The sequence below is a fragment of the Perognathus longimembris genome, chromosome 1, assembly GCF_023159225.1.
Source record: "Perognathus longimembris pacificus isolate PPM17 chromosome 1, ASM2315922v1, whole genome shotgun sequence".
In the NCBI taxonomy this organism is placed as follows: Eukaryota; Metazoa; Chordata; class Mammalia; order Rodentia; family Heteromyidae; genus Perognathus; species Perognathus longimembris.
In genome coordinates this window covers 40,233,883-40,254,985 of record NC_063161.1, presented here as the reverse complement: position 1 = coordinate 40,254,985, position 21,103 = coordinate 40,233,883, and the positions used below count along the sequence as shown (strand labels likewise).

At 40.7% G+C, this 21,103-nt stretch overlaps 1 protein-coding gene across 2 annotated transcripts in view; it reads left to right on the top strand.

The window, feature by feature from the left end:
• Window positions 1–21,103, top strand: part of Srgap1 (SLIT-ROBO Rho GTPase activating protein 1) — a 231,485-nt gene that overhangs the window by 117,553 nt on the left and 92,829 nt on the right. For both annotated transcript variants that reach the window (XM_048360376.1, XM_048360368.1), the window contains exon 4: window positions 19,007–19,069. In XM_048360376.1, the coding sequence (XP_048216333.1) occupies window positions 19,007–19,069 (63 nt within the window). The remainder of the gene's footprint in view (window positions 1–19,006; window positions 19,070–21,103) is intronic.

Below are 21,103 nucleotides of genomic sequence, written 5' to 3'. Positions count from 1 at the left end.
AGAGAAATATTCTAGTAGTTAGATAGAAAAACTTTACAAAGAATTTAAGCTGTGAACACAAACGAATGTTCTTATACATGGGTGAGGCAGTGTCTGTGAACATCTCCTGTGAACAGAAAGTGATGAGATGTGGTTGTCAGAAAGGCTAGACATGAAGAAGAACTGGCTCTGTGCTCAAGGAGGTTGCAGATCATTGAGGTTTGGAGGGTGCTAAAAGATATATCCCAGCCATGAGGGTCCTGGTCGCCATTCACCCAGGGCCTGGAGGGGACCAGCACCTCCCATTGAATAGAACATTTGGACTGGCAAAGCAGAGGTAAAAGACATGTCTCTGCCTGCAAGGAGCTCATTATAATAATTAAGGCTCACCAGAGATACTGAGGCTGCTGTGGGAGCCTGGAGGCTGAGACCTTACTGTAACCAGGGAAGCTGACTTTGCACGGGTTTCAGGGAGCAATGAATGACAAGGAGCTCCTCTGGGAAACTCAAATGCTGTGTAGAAAGAAAAGGAAAGTTCCATGTCACTGGACTAGGATTGCGATAGGATGGGAGGTTAGAAAAAATGGTTAGATTGTTCAATCCAACCATGGCTCCCAATGAAGGATTTGTCTTTGTTTGGTTCATCGGTGGGGTTCTAGATTTTTTGGGGGTACTAATGGGGTTTGAACTCCAGTCCCTAAACTTGCTAGACAAGCACCCTACTGCTTGAGCCATTCCACTGGCTTTTTTTTCTCCCTTTTTACTTTACCTTGCTACCTTGTTCTTTTGAGATAAGCTCTCACTAACTGTTTTGTGCCCAGGCTGGCCTCAAATCAAGGTCCTTCTTATCTCTGCCTCCCAAGTAACTGGGCTTACAGGCACAACCCATTGCACCAGCCAGGATTTTTTATTTTCTCAAAGTCCTGGCCTTGGGAATAGAAATCTAAGACTAGAGTCAAACAGGTTTGGGCTTGAATCCCTGCTCTTCTGTTTCTTTGTTGCGTGACCTTGAGAGATAATTCTAGAGGTGCAAATGTTCTCTATCCATCCAGAGAGGGAAGGAACTAAGATTAGAAATATGAAGAGAGGAAAAATAAAATAGAACAATGAAGAGAGGAAGCAGGGAGGATTCAGTCATAATATTCAGCACACATCCTATGAAATTAAGAAAACTAAGGGTAGGGGTTGGGTTAGAAGGGATGAGGAGAATGAGGAAAGGGTGAGGTCAATCCAGAAACATCGTGCTTTTAAACTGATTTGTTGAATGGTAACTCCTTTTCACAACTACTTATAATAAATATATAACATTCAGATAACAAATAGATAATAATCAAAAGATTGGATGGAAAGAGAAACTGACCCAGTGGGAGCTGGGGAGCCTGGGAGAGCCTTTGTTGTTTTCAAGCATCCAGGCAGGGAGACCTGGCTTTTCTTGTGGAGTCTTTGGGTTTGGCCTGCTCTTCAGGAGGAGATAAATAATCACCAGAGAGGAAGCTTCCAGGGTGGGACTAATTCACAAAGAGGGGATCCACGGAGACTTCAGCACTCAGCAGCCAGCATTCCAAGGAGTTACACGAATGAGTTCCTGGCTCTTGAAGAGGGATCTGGAAATGCACAGCACATAGAGATAGGCAGACAACCAGACAGATAGAAAGACAGACACACCTGCTTGTTTGCCAGATAGCACTCTGTTCTTCAGGTTTTCTGAGACTGAAAGTATGTCCAGTGTACTCATGATTGCTTTGGTCTATGTGTGGGAGTAATGTGTGCCTCATAAACAGCCTTTTCTCTCTTCAAGCGCAATTAATACGACCTCCACCTAAGCAAAATACCTGGACATGGTAGTTCAATCCTGTAATCTCTGCTATCCGTGAGGCACAAGTAAAAGGATTTGCATTTTTTAGGCGAATAAATCTCAAAACTGTATCCCAAATATAATCTAAATCAAAAAGGGCTAGACAGTGCTTTCCTAGCAAGTGCAATGTCCTAAGTTCTTATTCCAATACTGACAAATAAAAATGAAAGGAAAAGATACTTGTAAGAGAAAAACCTATCCCCAGTAGTAGAAAACAACCTTGTCTTCCTCCTCCTCTTTCTCCTCCTTTTCTTCCTCTGCTCTTTCCCTTCATCCTTCCTTTCTTTCTTTCTCTTATGAGGTTTGAACTCAAGGCCTTATGCTCATTCAGTTTATGGCACTCTTCCACTTGAGTTATGCCTCCAAACCAGCTTTTCTTCTGGTTAATTGGAGTCTCGAGGATTTCTCTCTCTACATTGTCTTAGGACCTCAGTCCTCCTAACCTCAGCCTCCTGAGCAGCTAAGATCACAAGTATGAACCTTGGCACCCAGCTAGCTATATTGAGATCATCTGTATTGAGCTCATTTAGTCCATAGATCTGCAGATATTCTGCAATATAACATTGTGAGTTAATTTCACAGTAAACAAATGTGTCCTCACTCTAAGGAGAACATATGGCACTAGTTGGTGACAAACACATTCAGATCATGTTTTATGTATTTATCATCTCCTATGAAGTTCCAAATCTTCTTTGTAAGCTGCCTGTGAGAGGCTCTCTGAAAATATCATTGCTTGTAGCTGGATTGAAATGTTTGTCTTCCCATTTCAACAATTCGCAAATAAGAAGTAGATGGTAAGCTAGACATCACACACACACACACACACACACACACACACACACACACACACACACACACACACACACACACACCATAGGCAGTCTTTCCTGTAAAACTTGCTGCATTGCTGCATTGATTCAGCACACCCCTCCCCAGCCTCCATTCAAGATGGCTGGTACTAGCATGGACAGGAGAGGACTTCGCTTCTGCTCTCTTGAGTTCTGCTTTCCCATCTTTGGAGAAGGTCAAAATTTGGGGACTCCTCCCAAGCAAAGGGTTGTTTCAGTTTCTAGCCTCACTTTTCTCCAAGCAGCAAGTGGGCCAACTCTCCTCCCCCCTCGCCCCCAGCCCTGCCCTCCCAGAGTCAGGAACTTTTGCTGTGTCTCCCCATCGCTCAGGCTGAAGGAAGGGGCTGCGTCAGGTTCAGGGCTGCCGCCAGAAAATGTGCCACGCAGAAAGCCATAATTGATGTCAGCAGTCACAGCTGCAGGGCAGCTGTGGCCAGGGCACCTACCCACAAGCTTGTACCTATTTTGGGGAATAGTAATAGAAGCATGTGGGGTAGAGGAAGCATCAAAAAATGGTGGCATTTGAATATGTTAAATCATCCTAGTGCTTAAAATGTCATGTCGTGCAATGATTCTCCAGTTATTAATCTACTTCTGTCTTTCCTTGTTCTGCATAAATAGGTGTACAAGCACAATTTATTCTGTTTCTCACTGACCGTAATTACATGTGTACAACACCCCTTGCTGATTTTAGCTGTGCCTCCTGTCCAGTAAGGGACCCCAACAGTCCACATTTGTGGGATGAGGAAGGAATGCCAGGGCTCAGGAAGCTTTCTTCTCTTGACTACAATTTCAGAGAGTTCATCATTCATGTGGACTCTGTGGGTCATCTTTCATGACACTTGGAGATGCCACTCAAACGCTAGAGGATCAGAAATTTTCTGAGAAATAGGACACGATGGTTCTTGGTCCTATTCGTGTCTCATGAAAATCCTGCGGAACTGGATTCCTGCGAGGAGAGAGAGAGCGCGAGCAAAACCTGCCAATCATCCACATTATCAACACTGTCTGAAAACAGCAGAGATTGGCCGGAGGCCTTTTTGGCATAAATGCATAGATTATTAGATTCAGACACACGCATAGGAATTAAACTAATCAACTCTGGGAATCACTGATTGTGGGAAGATTCACAGCCATTTAAAAAAAAATTTTATCAAAGGAAGCTGTCGTATATTTCAATATGAAAAAGAGAGAGATTTCATCAAGGGAAAAAGCTATGCTTTCAAATAGACTGTTTCAAAGTAAGTTACTATTCAACTAAATGTTAGGAAAAGTTACTAAAAGATACTAGCCTACTGCAGATCTACAAAGGTCTGAACAGAATGTCCCTAAATTTAAAAATATTAGAAACTACCAACCTGTAATATGTATAGAAGCTATTTCTTTCTGAACATATGAATGTGTGTGTGTATATATATATATACACACATATATATCTTCACCATAGATACTTAGAAAACATTAAAGATATAAAAAGAGATAGTGATTATCCAAATTAACATTATCTAGTGTAAATACTTTGGGCTCTTCCCTTTCAATATTTAGTTGATACACATCCATGTAATATAAAATCATATGGATACCTATATTTTACAAACTTGATCTAATTTGATGCATTGCTTGGGAACCCTACCCTTTCATGAAAAATGTTCTTAGCTTTTCTCAGTCTAGAAATAACCTTTTAGAGGAGGATGTATCCAACCTGCATAGCACTGCACTTGCTGCATGGCCCCATGTATGCTTCTGTTGTTAGGCATTGAAATCGTTCATGCATCTGTGGTATTTTTCTTATTTTGCATCCTTTGAAGAATTGTTGGGTCACAGAGTGGCTCTGATGGCATTTTGTGTCTTCGATGAAAGTTGTGACTTTTGCCTTTCTGGAGTACGAATAGTGGTAACTCTGATGAGTGATCCATTCCCTAAAAAGTAAATGACCATTTTATTCAAAGCAAGCTACCAGACATGATGCAGTATGCTTATGCAACACTTGTAAATAATAAAACAAGAGGAACTTTTTCAAAGCATTTTAGTGCAGTGTAGCAGAAGAATTAAATGGAATTCTGGTGGCCTCAGGGACAGCTTAATTATTGATAGTGTCTGGATAAATAAGTAAGAAGACTTTCAGCTAACACTACATGCTGCTTTGCTCAAGTTTTACTCTCCATATGGCTAGCCTGTTTCTCTAGAAATAAATCATGATCGAACTGTTTCTTTGTTCATGACATTTATTTTTACATTTCTGTATATACCATACCAAATTTTGGACATATTCATCCCTTCTATTTCTCATTTTTATCCCCCTCCTAAACTAGCATTTCCTATACAAATTTCTAGAGTGTGGCATAGGAAAAGTTACTAAAAGATACTAGGCAGGCACACACACACAACACACACACACACACACACGCCTCACACCAAAACTGGGCCTGAAACACCAAGCCTTGCACTTACACTTGGATTTTTCACTCAAGGCTGGTGCTCTACCAGTTGAGCCACACCTGTGCCTCAGGCTTTTTGCTATTTCATGGGACATATGAGTCTCATGGAATTTTTGCCTGGGTTGGCTTTGAACCATGATCTAAGAATGCAGCCTCCTGAATGCATATAGTATATTATAGTTGTGAGCCACTGGCAACTGGCTCAGACTTGTTTGCATGATTGCATGTGAGGAGAGCATGCTGTGGGAAGTGCTGTCTGAGTAGTCATGGTTGGTGTTGCTGTTCTTGCCTTTATTGCTTTGTAACACCAGGGCATATGTGATTGTCATGGCCATAATTTAATAGGTGAATTACTACACAAGAGCCTTTACCATCTGTTCAGAAGCTTCATCAGAGTCTTATAAGGAGGATACTGGGAGATGTTATGTGTGTGTCCTTGAAAACTTTTAACAGTAATAAAAGTGGTATCAGGTAAATTGAATATTTTTGCCATAAATGTTAGTAGTTGAACTTGTAATGAAAGTAACTGTCATAAGACACCTGAAGACTTTTCAGGGGTTACAAAACATGATGGAAATACCCATTTACAATAATTTAGCCTATTTTTATTTTCTTCTGTTTGCTTAGCTGTAACTTCTGATTTTTGTAGATGAATGTACATATTAGGATATCTTGTTTAAAATATTATTAACAAAAAACTTAAAGAAAAAAGTTTGGTCTGGAAGATTGGAGTTTGAGGCACACAAAAGTTCTCGAGATACCATCTCTGAAATAACCAGCAAAAAAGCAAGACTGGATATGTTACTCAAGTGATAGAGCATCAGCCCTAAAGTCAAACATTCACACTACAAAAAAAAGAAGCACCCTAGTATGTTTTTTACCACTGTTTTTATTGTGAAGGTTTTTTTATTGTAAGGAAGGAAATGAGTACAATTCTTTTTTAAAAAAATTTTATTGTCAAGGTGATGTACAGAGGGGATACAGTTACATACATAAGGCAGTGAGCACATTTCTTGTCAAACTTGTTACCTCCTCCCTCATTTTTCTCCCACCCTCCTTCTTCTCCAATCCACCCCCGCCCCCGCAAGTTGTACAGTTGGCTTACAGTATATTATCTTGTAAGTATTGCTGTCTCACTGGTTCGCCTTTTGCCCTTTGTCTCACCATTTTGTTCCTCTTCCCTTCTCTGATTCAGACAAACATATATACACTACCTAGGGTACCAGAATTAAATACAGTGATACTCTTAAGTGGCATGAAATGTAAGGTTCCAGTAGCCTAAGTCCCACCTGCCTCTCAAAACTCTAAATTTGGGCTGGGAATGTGGCTTTGCAGTAGAGTGCTTGCCTGCCATGCACGAAGCCCTGGGTTCGATTCTTCAGCACCACATAAACAGGAAAAAAACAAAAGCCAGAAGTGGCACTGTGGCCCAAGAGGTAGAGTGCTAGCCTTGAGCAAAAAGAAGACAGGGACAGTGCTCAGGCCCCAGGACTGGCTAAAAACAAAACAAAAACCTCTAAATTGGTGTTTGGATAGTGCACATTCTTTTTATTCATTCATTGAGTTATCTTCAATAACTGCAGTAATAACACAATCAGTGTTCAATGTGCCTGGATGGTGGAGAGTAGATTGAAAGAGACTAGAGTCAGAGATATTGATGCTAAAGCTGTCAGAATGAGCCCAGATGAGAGGTGCAAAGAAACTTCTCTCTGGATGTGGTAGTAGAGAGAACAATGTGAACATTTGAACTATATGTTGAACAGATAGGATCTGTAGGCCTTGGTGAATGATTCGCTGGGATAGAAGAGAAGAGGGGACATAGAGAAATCAATCATCAAGGTGAAAGGATACATGTAGGAGGAGGGGGGTAGGAACACAGAGAGTGTGATAAGAGAATAGTGGTGGAAAAGTTGATCAGTTCATTTTGGATGTACCTGGGACTGACAGGGTAAAGACAGCCCTTAAATAGACTGAGATCTTCAGGAGCCATCAAACCGGGAGAGCTGGAGAAGGAAAGATTCTCTGCAAAGCCCAGAATTCAAGCATATGAAAAAAAAGAAAATCATCCTATTGTATAGTGACTGAGAAAGGTCAACCACAGAAATGGAAAGAAACCAGGAGGATGCTGAATCTGGGAAGCTGAGCAGGAAGGAAGGGGTGAGGATGGTGAGGAGGCCACAGAATGCTAGTCCACTGAATCTAACCATAGGATGTCATTGGTAGCTTTGAAAAGAGGAGTGTACATGAAGTAGTAGGAATTGAGTCAAGAATGCAAGTTCAGAAGAACAAGCAAGTTCACCACAGAAAATGTGGACAATCTGGTCTAGAAATTTGCTTGGAGGATGAGGAAAAGAAAGGTATTGAAGAAGAACTTAGAGTCAAGAGAAGGATTTTATGGATTGTTTGATTGATTTAGAAGTAAGGACAGATGTAGTTTAAAATGTTGTATCAGAAAGACTCATAGCAAAAGGAAAGCTCAGGGCTAGGAATGTGGCTTAGCGGTAGAGTGCTTGCCTAGCATGCATGAAGCCCTGGGTTCTGTTCCTCAGTACCACATAAATAGAAAAAGCCAGAAGTGGTGCTGTGGCTCAAGTGGTAGAGTGCTAGCCTTGAGCAAAAGAAGCTTTGGGATAGTGCATAGGCCCTGAGTTCAAGCCCTAGGAGCGGCAAAAAAAAAAAAAAAAAAAGGAAAGCTCAGGCTCTGGTAGTTCATACCTGTAATCCTAACTACTCAAGGAAGCTGAGATCTAAGGATCACAGTTTAAAGCCAGCCAGGGCAGAAAAAATCCACGAGACTCTGATCTCTAAAAAACTACCAAAAATCTATAAATGGAGCTGTGGTTTACATGGTAGAACACCATCCTTGGGGGAAAAGGCAGGGGAAAGCATGCTGCCCTGAGTTCAAGCTCTGTTACTGGCACAGGAAACAAACAAACCAAACAAGGGAACTCAGTATGAGAGGGGCCTATAATTGATTGATCCAGGATACAGAAGGCAGACTGGGCACTTAGCCTTTGGCCACAGACTGTTAGAAGAGAAGAGCGAGGCACTGATGTGGCTGCAGCCAGATTAGGAGGTATGTAGCTGGATGTTGTGACACTTTTTATGTCATTTCTCTGCATCTTGGAAGCGATGCCATTTGATGAGCAAGAGAAGAAAGAGTGGGAGCATGAACATCCCCTAGGGAAACTGGGAATTAAAAGTGAAGAACTGTAATCTGAGAAAAATAACCCACTTGAGAAAATATCACACTCTGAAAATAGAAAAAAGATGAGTTTTATAAATATATCATAGTAGTACTTTCAAGCTTGAATGGGTTCTATCAACACATAAGCACATCCTTTTTCCTACAAAGAAACCCACATTAAGCCTTATGTGCAATGGCAAATGTCAGAAGGCAGTGGAGTAAAGCTTACAAAAGCAATGAGGACAGCCACAACCCTAGCATTTTCTGTACAAACAGCTCATTCAATCTTTTAAAGCAGTTGAAGGATAATCATAAGTATATACCACTATTTCCTCCTCCTCCTCCTCCTCTTCCTCCTCCTCCTCCTCCTCCTCCTCCTACTGTCTTCTTCTTCTTCTTCTTCTTCTTCTTCTTCTTCTTCTTCTTCTTCTTCTTCTTCTTCTTCATTTTCTTCTTCTCCTCCTCTCTCCTCCTCCTCCTCTTCCTCCTCCTCCTCCTCCTCCTCCTCCTCCTCCTCCTCCTCCTCCTCCTCCTCCTCCTCCTCCTCCTCCTCCTCCTCCTCCTCCTCCTCCTTTTTGTTCCTCTTCAACAATACTCTGGTTTGAATTCAAGGCTTTAAACTTGCTAGGCAGACATTTTGCCACTTGTGCCACATCCCCTAGCCCTTCATGATTCTGTATTTTTCAGATAGGGTCTTGCATTTTTGCCTCAGACATGCTCTTCCTACCTATGCCTCCATGTAACTGGAATCACAGACATGAACCACCACAGTCAATTCATTGATTGAAGTGAGGACTTGCTAACTTTTTTCCCTTAGCTAGCCTCAAACTACAATCTTCTTCCTCTTTGCTTCCTGAGTAGCTGGGATTATAAGTGTGAGCCACCACATGCAGCACTATCGTACTTTAAAAAAAATGTATACTTGACTGTGGTAGATTGTGTACTGAGTTGTCCTAAGTGATTCCCTTTCTCCATTTCCCTCTCCTGAGTAGAACTTGACCACAATAACTGAGCTAGTCATGTGGCTTGCTGACAAAGCAAACGTAAATGTAAATGTAAATGATAGTAAATGTAAGGCAAGCAAGTCCTGAATATTTTTTGGTCTGGAACTGGAACTCAAACTCACTATCTGACATTTTTGCCCATTGGCTAGCACTCAACCAGTGGAGCCATGCCTCCAACCCCAACAAGCAGATTCTTGAAAAGTGCGTTTTTCATAATAAGGTTTGCCTTCTATCCATATTTTTAGAACCCTGAGACCACCATGTAAAAAGTGTAGCTAAGTTTACTAGATAAGGAGCAAGACCCCATGAAAAACAATGGTCTTAAGTGACAGCCACCCAAGTGCTTTATGAACTTCCTACATCACCCAACTCTCAGCTGACCCCAGCTGACCACCAGTGCAAGAAAACCCACAGCCCAGAACAGAAGAATCACCCAGCTCACCTGAAGAATCAGGAGCAAAGTAAGAAGGTATTATATACCATTAAGTCTTTTATACTTCATTACACAGCAAAAGCTAAATGCTACACACATGATAAGACTCATACTCCCCCCAAAAGAAAGATGAAATCAAAAGATAAACACAGGTTTATGAAAATAGCAGAGTCCCTCTGTGTCCTTTTGCATTAAATTACATTAAGAAAAGTTCATGAAATAATACCTGTAGCAAAGATTTTCTGAAAATGAAATAGTAGCAAGTAAATTAGGGAATGAGACCAGATTTTAAAATCTAGGTAGGTCAGCAACAGGTTTTTCCATGTTTTCCTTCCATATCCTCTAGCTTAGATGCAAGGCAGCTAGCTAGGACCCTGGAATTCCCATCAGATGGGAATTCAGGGAAGAATAGGAAAATCAGGGGCAAGAGTAATGGAATGAATATCCTTGGTTCCTTCCTTGTCTTTCTCCTACCCAATTCCTCATGTTCCAGTCCCAGACATCCCTGACCACAGTGGGTGCTGAAAATCACCTAACATTTGGAAAGAGAGGAACTTCCCTGTCCAATCAAAGGACTGTCGTCAAAGTAGTCAGGGAAAATACCAGCTGTTTCTGTCACTTGGAAGTGAGTGATCAAATAGACAGGAATGACAAAATGTCCACTTGATAGGCAGAGATGTGAACAAGGGAGCCCAGGAAATGAAAAAGTACTGAGGAGATTTTAGAGGAGATGAAGATTGAGAAAGCAGCCCCCATAGAGATCTTTATGATCTCCTGAACCCCTAAATGAGTCTTATCTTACAAACCAGACTTTGCTGGACTAAAGGATGGGGACCATTCATAGTCTGGGTTCCAGGCTGCCCAGTATTTCTTATCAAGGAAAGGCCTCGGCCCACAAATGCTATTACACTCAGAATTGACATTGAAAATATAATCCACAGCAGACTAGTCAGAATTTGTACCCTACATACAATCAGATTGTTTTCCAGCTAAAAGAAAAATACAAAATTTGATATGTTCAAAATACTGTCCAAAATTACTCCTCACTCAAAGAACCAGGAAAGCCTTAAACTTAAGGGGAAATCAACCACCAGATCAATTCTAGGATGATACAGATGCTTGAATTATCTAACAAATAAGCTAAAGTAATCATGATTTTTTAAAAAATGTTCTAAGAAGTACGAGCAACACTCTTGAAATGAATGGGATTTTACAAAGTCTCAGCAAAGTCAGAGATTCCACAAAGATTTATGGAAGTTTTTGAGCTGGAAAAAAAATACAATAGCTAATTTGTTTCTTAAACTAAGTAAATGGGCCCAATCGTAGAATGGTGCTAACAGAGAAGAAAATTGAAGCTGGAGTTTTAGGTCCCAGGCCCAAACTCCTGGGCTTCCAAATATCAGGTACAACCACTTACCCCTAAATGTCAAATCTACACACTGGATGGCAGAGAGAGGAGATTTATTATATGGCACAGGCAGCCTCAGGAAGACCTCACTTGAGTTTATCCTTAGCTATCGTGGGAATATAGACATGAGTTTTAGTTTTAAATAGACAAATAACTGGGATTGGGGAAAAGTAGGTGTAATTATTAAACAATCACAGTCACAGCTATATTCCTGTGGTCAGAGGTGGAAGCAGGTGGCTGACAGCCCATTATTCTCAGAATTGGTCGCATATGACCTGATTGGCTACTGTTTCAGTACTTGTGCTCTGAGCATCTATGAGTCCAGAATGCTAGTGACTCATACCTATAACCCTAGCTACTCAGGAGGCTGAGATATGAGAATCTTGGTTTAATGCCAGCCTGGGCAGAAAACTCCTCAAGATTCTTATCTACAATTAACCAGCAAAAAGCTTGAAGTGGAGGTGTGGCTCAAATGGTAAGAGTACCAGCTCTCAACAGAAAAAGCCATATGAGAGTAGGCCATGAGTTCAAATCCCAGGGCAGGCACCAAATAAATAAACAGAACCTGGGAACTTTAGGATAAGGCCTAAAAGGTCTAACATTTATGTTGTAAGTGTCTTCCAAAGGATAGGAGAAAGAGTATTATACAGCAATCTAATTGAAAAGTAATTATAAGAAAACTTACCAAATGTAGCAAATTGTATAAGCCAGGTCCTGAGGTCGAGCCCAAGGATAAGAGAGAGAAAGAGAGAGAAGGGGGTTCCACTTCGGTTGTTGTTGTTGTTGTTGTTGTTGTTGTTTCCAGTTGTGAGGCTTGAACTCAGAGCCTGAGTGCTTTCCATCCAATTTGTGCTTAAGGCTAGTGCTCTACCACTTGAGCCACAGCAACATTTCTGGATTTTGAGTGGCTAATTGGCTGACAGATTTTCCTCTGGGCTGGCTTTGAACTACAATCCTCAGATCTCAGCCTCTTGAGTAGCTAGGATTCCAGGTGTGAACCACCAGCACCCAACCCAATTTGGTTTATTTTTGAGCCAAGGATTTATTAACTTAATAAACCTGGAATAAGATTAAAATTTACCTAATCTCTAACTTCCCATAATAATAAAAAGTATTGTTAGCACTGGGTTTATGTAGATTTCCTTATTTACAATCAGCCTATAATAAAGTTGATTTTTAAAGAATCATAAATATACTGAATCCTTACTCATTCTTCTTATCCAAGAAGAATGTTGCTTAGCTAAGCATCTAGCTACTGTAATCCTTGCTACTCAGGATGCTAAGATCTGAGGCTCAAGATAGGAAGCCAGAACTAGCAAAAAAGCCAGACTGTGGAGTTATGGTTCAAGTGGTAGAGCAAGAGCTGTGAATGGGGAAATGGGGAGGGGGGATAACTAAGAAATCGAGTTCAAGACCCAGTACTGGCAGGAGGATGAGGAGGGGGGGGGAGAAGGGGGAGGAGGAGGAGGAGGAGGAGGAGGAGGAGGGGGGGGGGGGGGGGAGGGGGAGGGGGAGGAGGGGGAGGGGGAGGAGGAGGAGGAAGAGGAGGGGGAGGAGAAGGAGGAGGAAGAGGAGGAGGAGGAGGTGGAGGTTGCTGCCTTTAGGAAGGAAATTGATACAGAGAGAACATTCCAACCTTATGCTGAGGTGCCTGTAGCTGAGCTGAGATCAACACATTCTAAAGCAACCTAAGAACAGTATTCTGGTTACAGGTCAACATTGCTGAGCAGTTGAAGACCATGTTTAAGTCTATGGGATAGGATTCTAAAAGATCTCCAGCAGCTGCATGAAATACTGCCTACTACAAATATAGTCTGTACATATAGCAAATATTTGAATCAGGAAACACTTGTGATACCTTGGATTAGAGTAACTCAAAAATAGGACAGATCTGAATATGACTGCCAAGTTTATTTTAAGTTACCTTTTAAATCTCAACCAAACAGAAAGAAATTCCTTATTACTAGAACAATTAAATATAGGTGAGAAATTTGGAACTGGTGGTGAAGCTCAGTAGTAAATAGAGCACTGACCAAGCATGCATGAGGCCCTAGGTTGAATCCTCAGCACTACAAAGTGAAATAAAAAATTTAAATTTCTTTGATAGGCTAGCCTAGAAGCCTATAAAAAAGAAAGCATTATGGCATTGTATATATGAACTCTTTAGATTGAGAAAAACAGTCATATTCAATAATAAATAGTAAGGTTTGAGCTGGTAGCTACTCAGGAGACTGAGATCTAAGGACTGAGGTTTGTAGCCAGCCCCTTCAGGGATGTCAGTAAGACTTATCTCCAGTTATCAAAAGCCAGAAGTGAGGTGTGTTTCAAGTGGTAGAACACCAGCCTCTAGTGAAAAACCCAAGTGAGAGTGTGAACCCGAGTTCAAGCTCTAGTATACACACACACACACACACACACACACACACACACAGTACATGGTTACAATGTACCATTTTTATTTTTTAAGTGTTGGTAGTTTTAATGACCATGTCGAATTATAATTGGTTACTGGCCTAAATGAACTCGTCCATGAACTTTTTATCTCTTGAAGCTTTAATAATGGAGGTTACAGAACCCACTAAAAGAATCAACCTTTATTATTAAACAAGGTCTAATGGTTCTGCTGATCTGTAGTGACAAGGCCATATTTGGGGGGGGGGTGGCATTTTGCTGTTGTTTTGTTTTTTGTGCAGGTACTAGGCTTGAACTTAGGGCCTGGGCACTCTTCCATAGTTTTTTTTTTCCCCACAAGGCTGGCACTTAATCACTTTGAGCCACAGCGCCACTTTTGTTTTTCTGGTGATTAATTGGAGACAAGAGTCTTACAGACTTTCCTACTTACGCTGGCTTTGAACTTTGATACTCAGATCTCAGCCTCCTGAGTAGCTAGAATTACAGACATGAACCACCAGGACTCAGCAGACTTAAATTTTGATTACTTTCAGAAACAAACCTCTGGTTTTCCTTGAGTCTCTGTGGAGTTTGTCTAAATGAATACTCATTTTCCCCCCTTAGGATACAGAAAATTGTGAGGCTAATACCACACTTAGCTATTTCATTTTGATTTTAGCAAGTATGAAACCATCTCTCTTGCTGAAAAGCAAGGAACTGTACAGAAACACTGCAGAACCTCTGCCTTGCCCCATTAAACCTAGCCCAACTTTGACCATTAAGACAGTTTGGAAGAAACTGTTGCCTCTGTCTTGAGGGTTTATGCAAACTAAAGGAATATGTTCAAAAACTACATCAACATGAGCTTTAGAAACTGGAAAGCTCACCCACGATGAAAGGATGACCTGACCTCTTTCAGCGGACTTTAGATCCCAACCTGACCGAGCGTGAGATGTTAAACTCATTGGAAACGTTCATTAAATATTGAACCTGCTTTTCCTCTTTTCTCTCTCACTCCCACTCTGACTCAGCATAGAGTCAGAACTCCTTCCCTGGTCTTCTCAATAGATTTACTTTAAAGCTAACTGGTTGTGAGGCCAGAGGCCCCTTAGATAGTCATTAAATCCAGTGTGCTTGTATTTATTATGCTCTTTGTTCCTTTGTCTCATCTCTTTTCTGGGATGTTCCCAGGCCTGAGCCTGCAGGCCTCTAGTCACAGGGACTGTCAAGTGAGGCACTTTCTATAGAACTCCTGGTAGAAAGCTGTTCTCGTATGTACTGTGGTTGAGTTTGTACTCCAGGCTTCAGGTGTTGGAGGATGGATCCTCCATGCGGCTAAGTGAAAAGAAACGATGCCTTTAAGAAGCAGGGTGTAGTGAGAGGGCATTGGGGAAGGTTCTTAGGGAAAGGATTAAGGGAGCTCCAGAGTGACTCCTGAGCTCTCATGGGGGTGAATCAAACCCCTGACCAAACTTCTGGCTTTTTGTTTGGCCGTATGATCCTTTCCTCCGCACGTGTCCAACCAAGTGATGTTATCCACCATAATGTCCTCACAGAGCCCAGCCAGTGCTGGTGTCATAGACTTGAGTTTCCAGAAGTGTGAGCTCAACAAACCTTTTTGTGTCTTTTCAAAGTTATCTAGTCTCAAGTGTTTGTTGTTACACTATTGCAACAAGAAGAAGAAGAAGAAGAAGAAGAAGAAGAAGAAGAAGAAGAAGAAGAAGAAGAAGAAGAAGAAGAAGAAGAAGAAGAAGAAGAAGAAATGGGCTACTTTTGTCTTGTCTAGCTCTTCCGTGAGACCCTGAACTATGGAGGGCAGAAACCAGTCTGGAATCCGCTGCAGATCCCTTGCCTTCCACAGAGATTTCCCCACAGGGTCCACCCACAGGGTCCCAAGCACCTGTGACTTGACAGTGAATTAGGATTCAGTCTTCGTTCTCAAGGAACCACTCTATTGAGGAAAAGAAAGGATTGTGATGTACTAATACTAGTAATATGTTGTGTAAACTGTTGAATACAAACTATCCCAGTCAAACCTTGAGATATGGAGACTTTTAGGTTCTAGTTTTTGGCTTGAAGAAAAATTGAGGCTTCACAAAACTACTTAGTTTGTCCAGAGATTAAAACATGGTAGTTTGAACATAAGCAGTTTGATTGTAGACTTGAAACTTTTAAATCACTGAATTATGTGCCCTAGGATGGTGATAAATGATTTATAAAAATTACAATGAACAGAGGATCTAATTTTTCTCTTACAGACAAAGAACATCTTCCCAGACTAGCTCACGTTGGGTGGAAAGAGGGAGAGACTCCACATAGAAAAAAGAGCCTGGGGAAGTTAGGGGTGGGAGCCCTGAAACTGACACTGGAAAATCAATGACAAACTGAAGAGAAATGCATTGTCTGAATGACGGTGATTTTTGTTCCTCTGCTCTCAATTTTCCCAATATTCTTCAATGTACTTTATGCATTTTCAAAGCAGAAAAAAGTTAAACACTGTGGAAGTGTCCATTTGAATTTATATTTGAGATCATTAAAGTACCACAATAATTAGTAAATAATTGGAAATAGGTTTGTAATTCAACATTGGATATTTGTGTATATATACATCACACACACACACACACACACACACACACACACACACACTCATGAGACTCCAAAGCTCACCTTAGGGCCTTAGGGCCTTGCACTCTTGCTTTTCTTTTTCACTCAAAGATGGCACTCTACTACGTGAGCCATACCCCCAATTCTGGCCTTTTGTCTGCCCAGGCCAGCTTCCAACCAAAGATCATCATCCATGGACTTCCATGTGGGAAGCCCATGGAATAAGTGCCATAAGAGACTAAAAGAGAGGAAACTGTGACCTGGCCTCTTCACTGAAGGAGGATGTATGCTGGCAACAGGGTCTAGAAGAAGATTAAATCACCATGACATTGATAGAATACTTCCAGTGTATTGGGTGTGATCATAAGTGCTATGACTCTTGTCTCATTAATATTTGCATCAACCCCATGGGGTAGGCTCATGGACTGTATTCATTTTAGAGCTCAGGACACTGAGAGCCAAGCAGATCCAGTCTATGGGACTTCTAACCAGGATGAGTCCAAAATCCTTGCTTCTGAGCATTATGTTGATGCTGCTTTCCAGACAAGCATTCTGTATTTTAAGGCTCCAGGGAAACAAAGGTGAAAGAAAGATATAAACAAGTGATTGACCTAACCCAGTCTGTTTATGAGTTCCTCTATCTCATTACCTGAAGGTTTATAAAATATGAAATCTACAAAGCATAATCTTCTTAAAACTCCAAACCTAAGTCTTTAATCTGGTCCTAAATATTATTGGTTTAAGGTTAATTGAACCCAAGGGGTTTGTTGGTGGTGGTATTGTTATTCTGAAATCCTAGCCAAGCAGTATTTTCTTGCTGCCTGAAATATGGGTTGTTGAACAGGGTTCCTCGGTGACCTTTGATCCCAGTAGGGAGTTCTAAATTGGTAACTAGGATGTGTAAATGAAACTCTTTATTAAAATACCATCAAGCTGAAGTCTTAGAAGACTGTCGTGCAATATATACATTCCTAATGACCAAGACTTGGAGAAAATGAAATGATTTCCAATTGATCTCCTTTGCCTACCTGTGATTTTCCTGTCACTCTGGAGTAACAAGAAACCCACATCCTCAACAGCCATTTGAGAAACTGTCAGAGCTTGGGAAATGCAGTGTTATCTTCAGAACTCTGACAGATGCTCTAACACAGTTTGAACTTCTCAAAGTTCCACTGCTGCTTTGATGTCATCGTCTATGAATTGTCATCAATTTGGCTTTCTATGAGGCCTGGCCCAATAATTTCATGGTTGCTAGTGGACTCAGGTTCTTCAGGATCCCAGTGTTTTCTTTTTCATTATTGGTTTAGTTTTGCCATTACTGAGGCATAAACTCAGGGTCAGAGTACTAACCCTTAGCTTTTTATTTTTCCCCAAAGCTGGCACTCTACTACTTAAGCCATACCTCCACTTCTAGCTCTTTGGTGGTTCATTGGAGATAAGAGTCTCACAGACTTTCTTATTGAGCTGGCTTTGAACTCTGCTCCTCTGATCTCAGCCTTCTGAGTAGCTAGGATGAGCCACCACCATTTGGCTAAAGAGTGTTTTCCTGAAGCCTCCTCTTCACCCTCCAATAGTGTCCAGCAGCTAGTATGACTTCAGCAAATATAGTAACAAAGCCACAACTTTTCAGCTTGCTGTTGAAGTCATTTAGCAAGCAGTTGCTTGAAGTTTTCTATGTACCCAAGCAAGGCCAGTGTTAGGGAGATTGATTATCTCCTGATAGGTCCCCATTGCCCAGCCAGAGCAGGTAAAGTTATTGCCCCAGCCTACAAAATGGTTGGACTGCCCAGAGGGAGATACACAAATGAGCCCATGGATCCTTTCATTACTTCTTCGCCTGTAGATGATGCTCTGTTACACATTTTTTTCTGTTCTGTATAGCCAACTGCATAATAAATGCAAAGCAGAAACATCAAGTTGTTTAGATGTGATTGCCCTGGAAAAACCTTACAGATTTTTCTGAAAACAGTATTTGAATATTCCTCTACAACCTTTCAGAATGAGCAGAGCAAAGAATAGTTTTTTTCATCCTTGTTGTGTGCTTGAACTTGGAGTTTCTTGGTTGCTCCGCTTGTGTTCTACCACTTGAGCCACATCTCCAGTCTAGCACACTGGTGTTTATTTTGGAGATGGAGTCTCATGGATGCTTTTGTGCTGGCTTCCAACCATGATCCTCTAGATCTTAGTTAGCCTCTTGAGTAGCTAAGATTACAGATGTAAGCCACCAGTACCAGGTTTTAAATATTGTGTTTTAGATTAGAATAATAAAGCTATCTTCTTTTTTGGTATTATTTTTAATGCCTATCTCAGCTGGCCTAAGCTCATGATTCTCCTACCTCAGCCTAAATCTCAGATTACAGGGTATACCTTCATGGCCAGCTCAAGTTCATCTTTAATAACTTTAGTCCTGTAGCACAACTTCTCCACAAGCATGATACTACTTTCTCTTTTTAAAGGCTGCTATGGTTCACTGGGGAGTCATCCAGGCTGTCTACCGATTTGTTTATGTCCAGTTCTTAGAGACCATCAGAGAACATCACTTGTTATTAGAAACGGCCATTCCTAAGTGTTTAGAGTTTAGTGATAATGTTTAGTGACATCAGGAACTTGCCAGCTTTCTTTTTTATTTGTTTTGGCTGGTCCTGGGGCATGAAGTCGGCCTGGACACTGTTCCTTCTTTGTGCTCAAGACTAGTGCTCTACCACTTGAGCCAGAGCGCCACTTCTAGCCAGGCTTTCTCTTGCATTCTCTGTATCCTTTTATTTTCAGTCAGTAGACTTTTAAGGAATAAATAATTTAGTAACAAGTTTCTATTATGTTTTTAAATGTTCTTCCTTAATTTCTTCTTAATTACAGAGCAAAGAGATTGCATTCCAACTTCATGAGGATTTAATGAAGGTTCTTAATGAGCTTTACACGGTAAGCACATGGTCTTTCTTCTTTGTAAGGGCTCTTGGTTTAGATTTCTGGTTTGTAGAAGCACTGCTCATTTGAGAACTTGCTCTCAGCTAGAGTTATAGAGCTTCTAGATCTTCATCTGGTTTAAATAATGAGGCCAAACGGTGTTCAAGAGTGTGTGTGTGTGTGTGTGTGTGTGTGTGTGCGTGTGTGTGTGTGTGTGTGTGTGTGTGTTGCTGGTCCTTGGGCTTAAACTCAGGACCTGGTCATTGTCCCAGAGCTTTTGTGCTCAAGACTCACACTCGGGCTGGGAATATGGCCTAGTGGCAAGAGTGCTTGCCTCCTACACATGAAGCTCTCGGTTCGATTCCCCAGCACCACATATATGGAAAATGGCCAGAAGGGGCGCTGTGGCTCAGGTGGCAAAGTGCTACCCTTGAGCGGGAAGAAGCCAGAGATAGTGCTCAGGCCCTGAGTACAAGGCCCAGGACTGGCCAAAAAAAAAAAAAAGACTCACACTCTACCACTTGAGCCACAGTTCTACTTCTGGCTTTCTTGGTAGTTAATTTGAGAAAAGAAGTTCACAGGCTTTCCTACCCAGGAGGGCTTCAAGCCACAATCCTCAGCTCTCAGCCTCCTGAGTTATAGAAATGTTTTTAACTGGTTGAATTATATGGGATCTATGCATTTCTCTAGTTCTAGAATATTTTGCTTAAAATTGTAATTCTTCGATTTGAGCATACTAGAGTTGCTTTATTTTATTATTTTCGCTCAATGAATTGTTTGGTTAATGAGAATATATACAATTTTTTTGTATTTGTATTACCTTTCATGCAATAATGCCTTATTTAGCTCACAAGTTTGAATTTAGTGATGTGATATAAATTTTAGTTTATATTTTGTGATATTTATAAATGCAAATTGCTTTGGGGAGTTTTTCATCAGTTTCATTTTTTAAGAGAATAAAATGACAATGAGAAATGAGTAATATTAATTTGTATTAATGATAAGTGTTTATTTTTCATGACACAAGATGATTTGAACTTTTTTCTGTAGGTAAATTAAGCCTGAAACTTATTATTACAATATTTTTCTTGATTTTTACAAATTTCATTTATTCCTGAAAAATCCATGGGTATAAAATATAATGTGACAAATTATATTTCATGTTCCACTGAACTTACTAATTAAAGAAAACTGTAAATTAGACTTATGAAATGAATGATAGCTTTATAAAATGTACTTTATAATATTTTAAAGGTTTATAAGGGTCTTTTTGAAATGTATATGTGTTCATATTTTAATGTTAACATTTACTACATCTGTATTCAGGAACTGATTCCTCTTTCAAAAACTTCCTTAGATATATTCATATACTGAATACCTAATAAACTGAGTTATAGATGACACAGGCCAATAATCTGTCCATGCTTTATGTGATTTATTAATTTTTGATGACCAAAGATATTAAACAATTGTAGCAATCTTATAATTTAAAAATTCAATGAACATTGTGCCTCTTGACCTGTCCCAAGCAGAATAAGCAGAAATTCTGTGTTGGCTTGCATTGAACTATTCTTAAGCTGAGGACTTTATGGTACTTTCCATTTGGTGTCTTGGCTTGGGCTTTGTTTTATCGAGAAATATAAACCCATCCCTACTACTTTGCAGAACAACTCTATGCTAATTTTACAGTATTGTAGATAAGACATGTTGATTGTGGTCTGAAACCAGTTGTCCTGGTGTCCTGGTCAGAGTTCCCTGGACAGTAGAGAAGCCCATAGGATAGTGTAAGTATTGTCTCAATAAGAAAGAAGTGAGTGAAATTTCACTGAGTGAAAATTCCCTTAGGTCTATTTTTATCAACTGCATTTAGGCAGTTAGCATACTGTACATTTGGATCAAAACAGCTGCCAACCTCAAAACACTAATCACCACCATTGTGAAATCCCAAAGGAGCTGGGTGGGTTCTGGAAAAGGTTCTCAGGGTCTGAGTAACCCTGTCAGAGTGATTTTCACCTCTCAGAATCAGTGAAGGAATTAAAGGACAGAGGA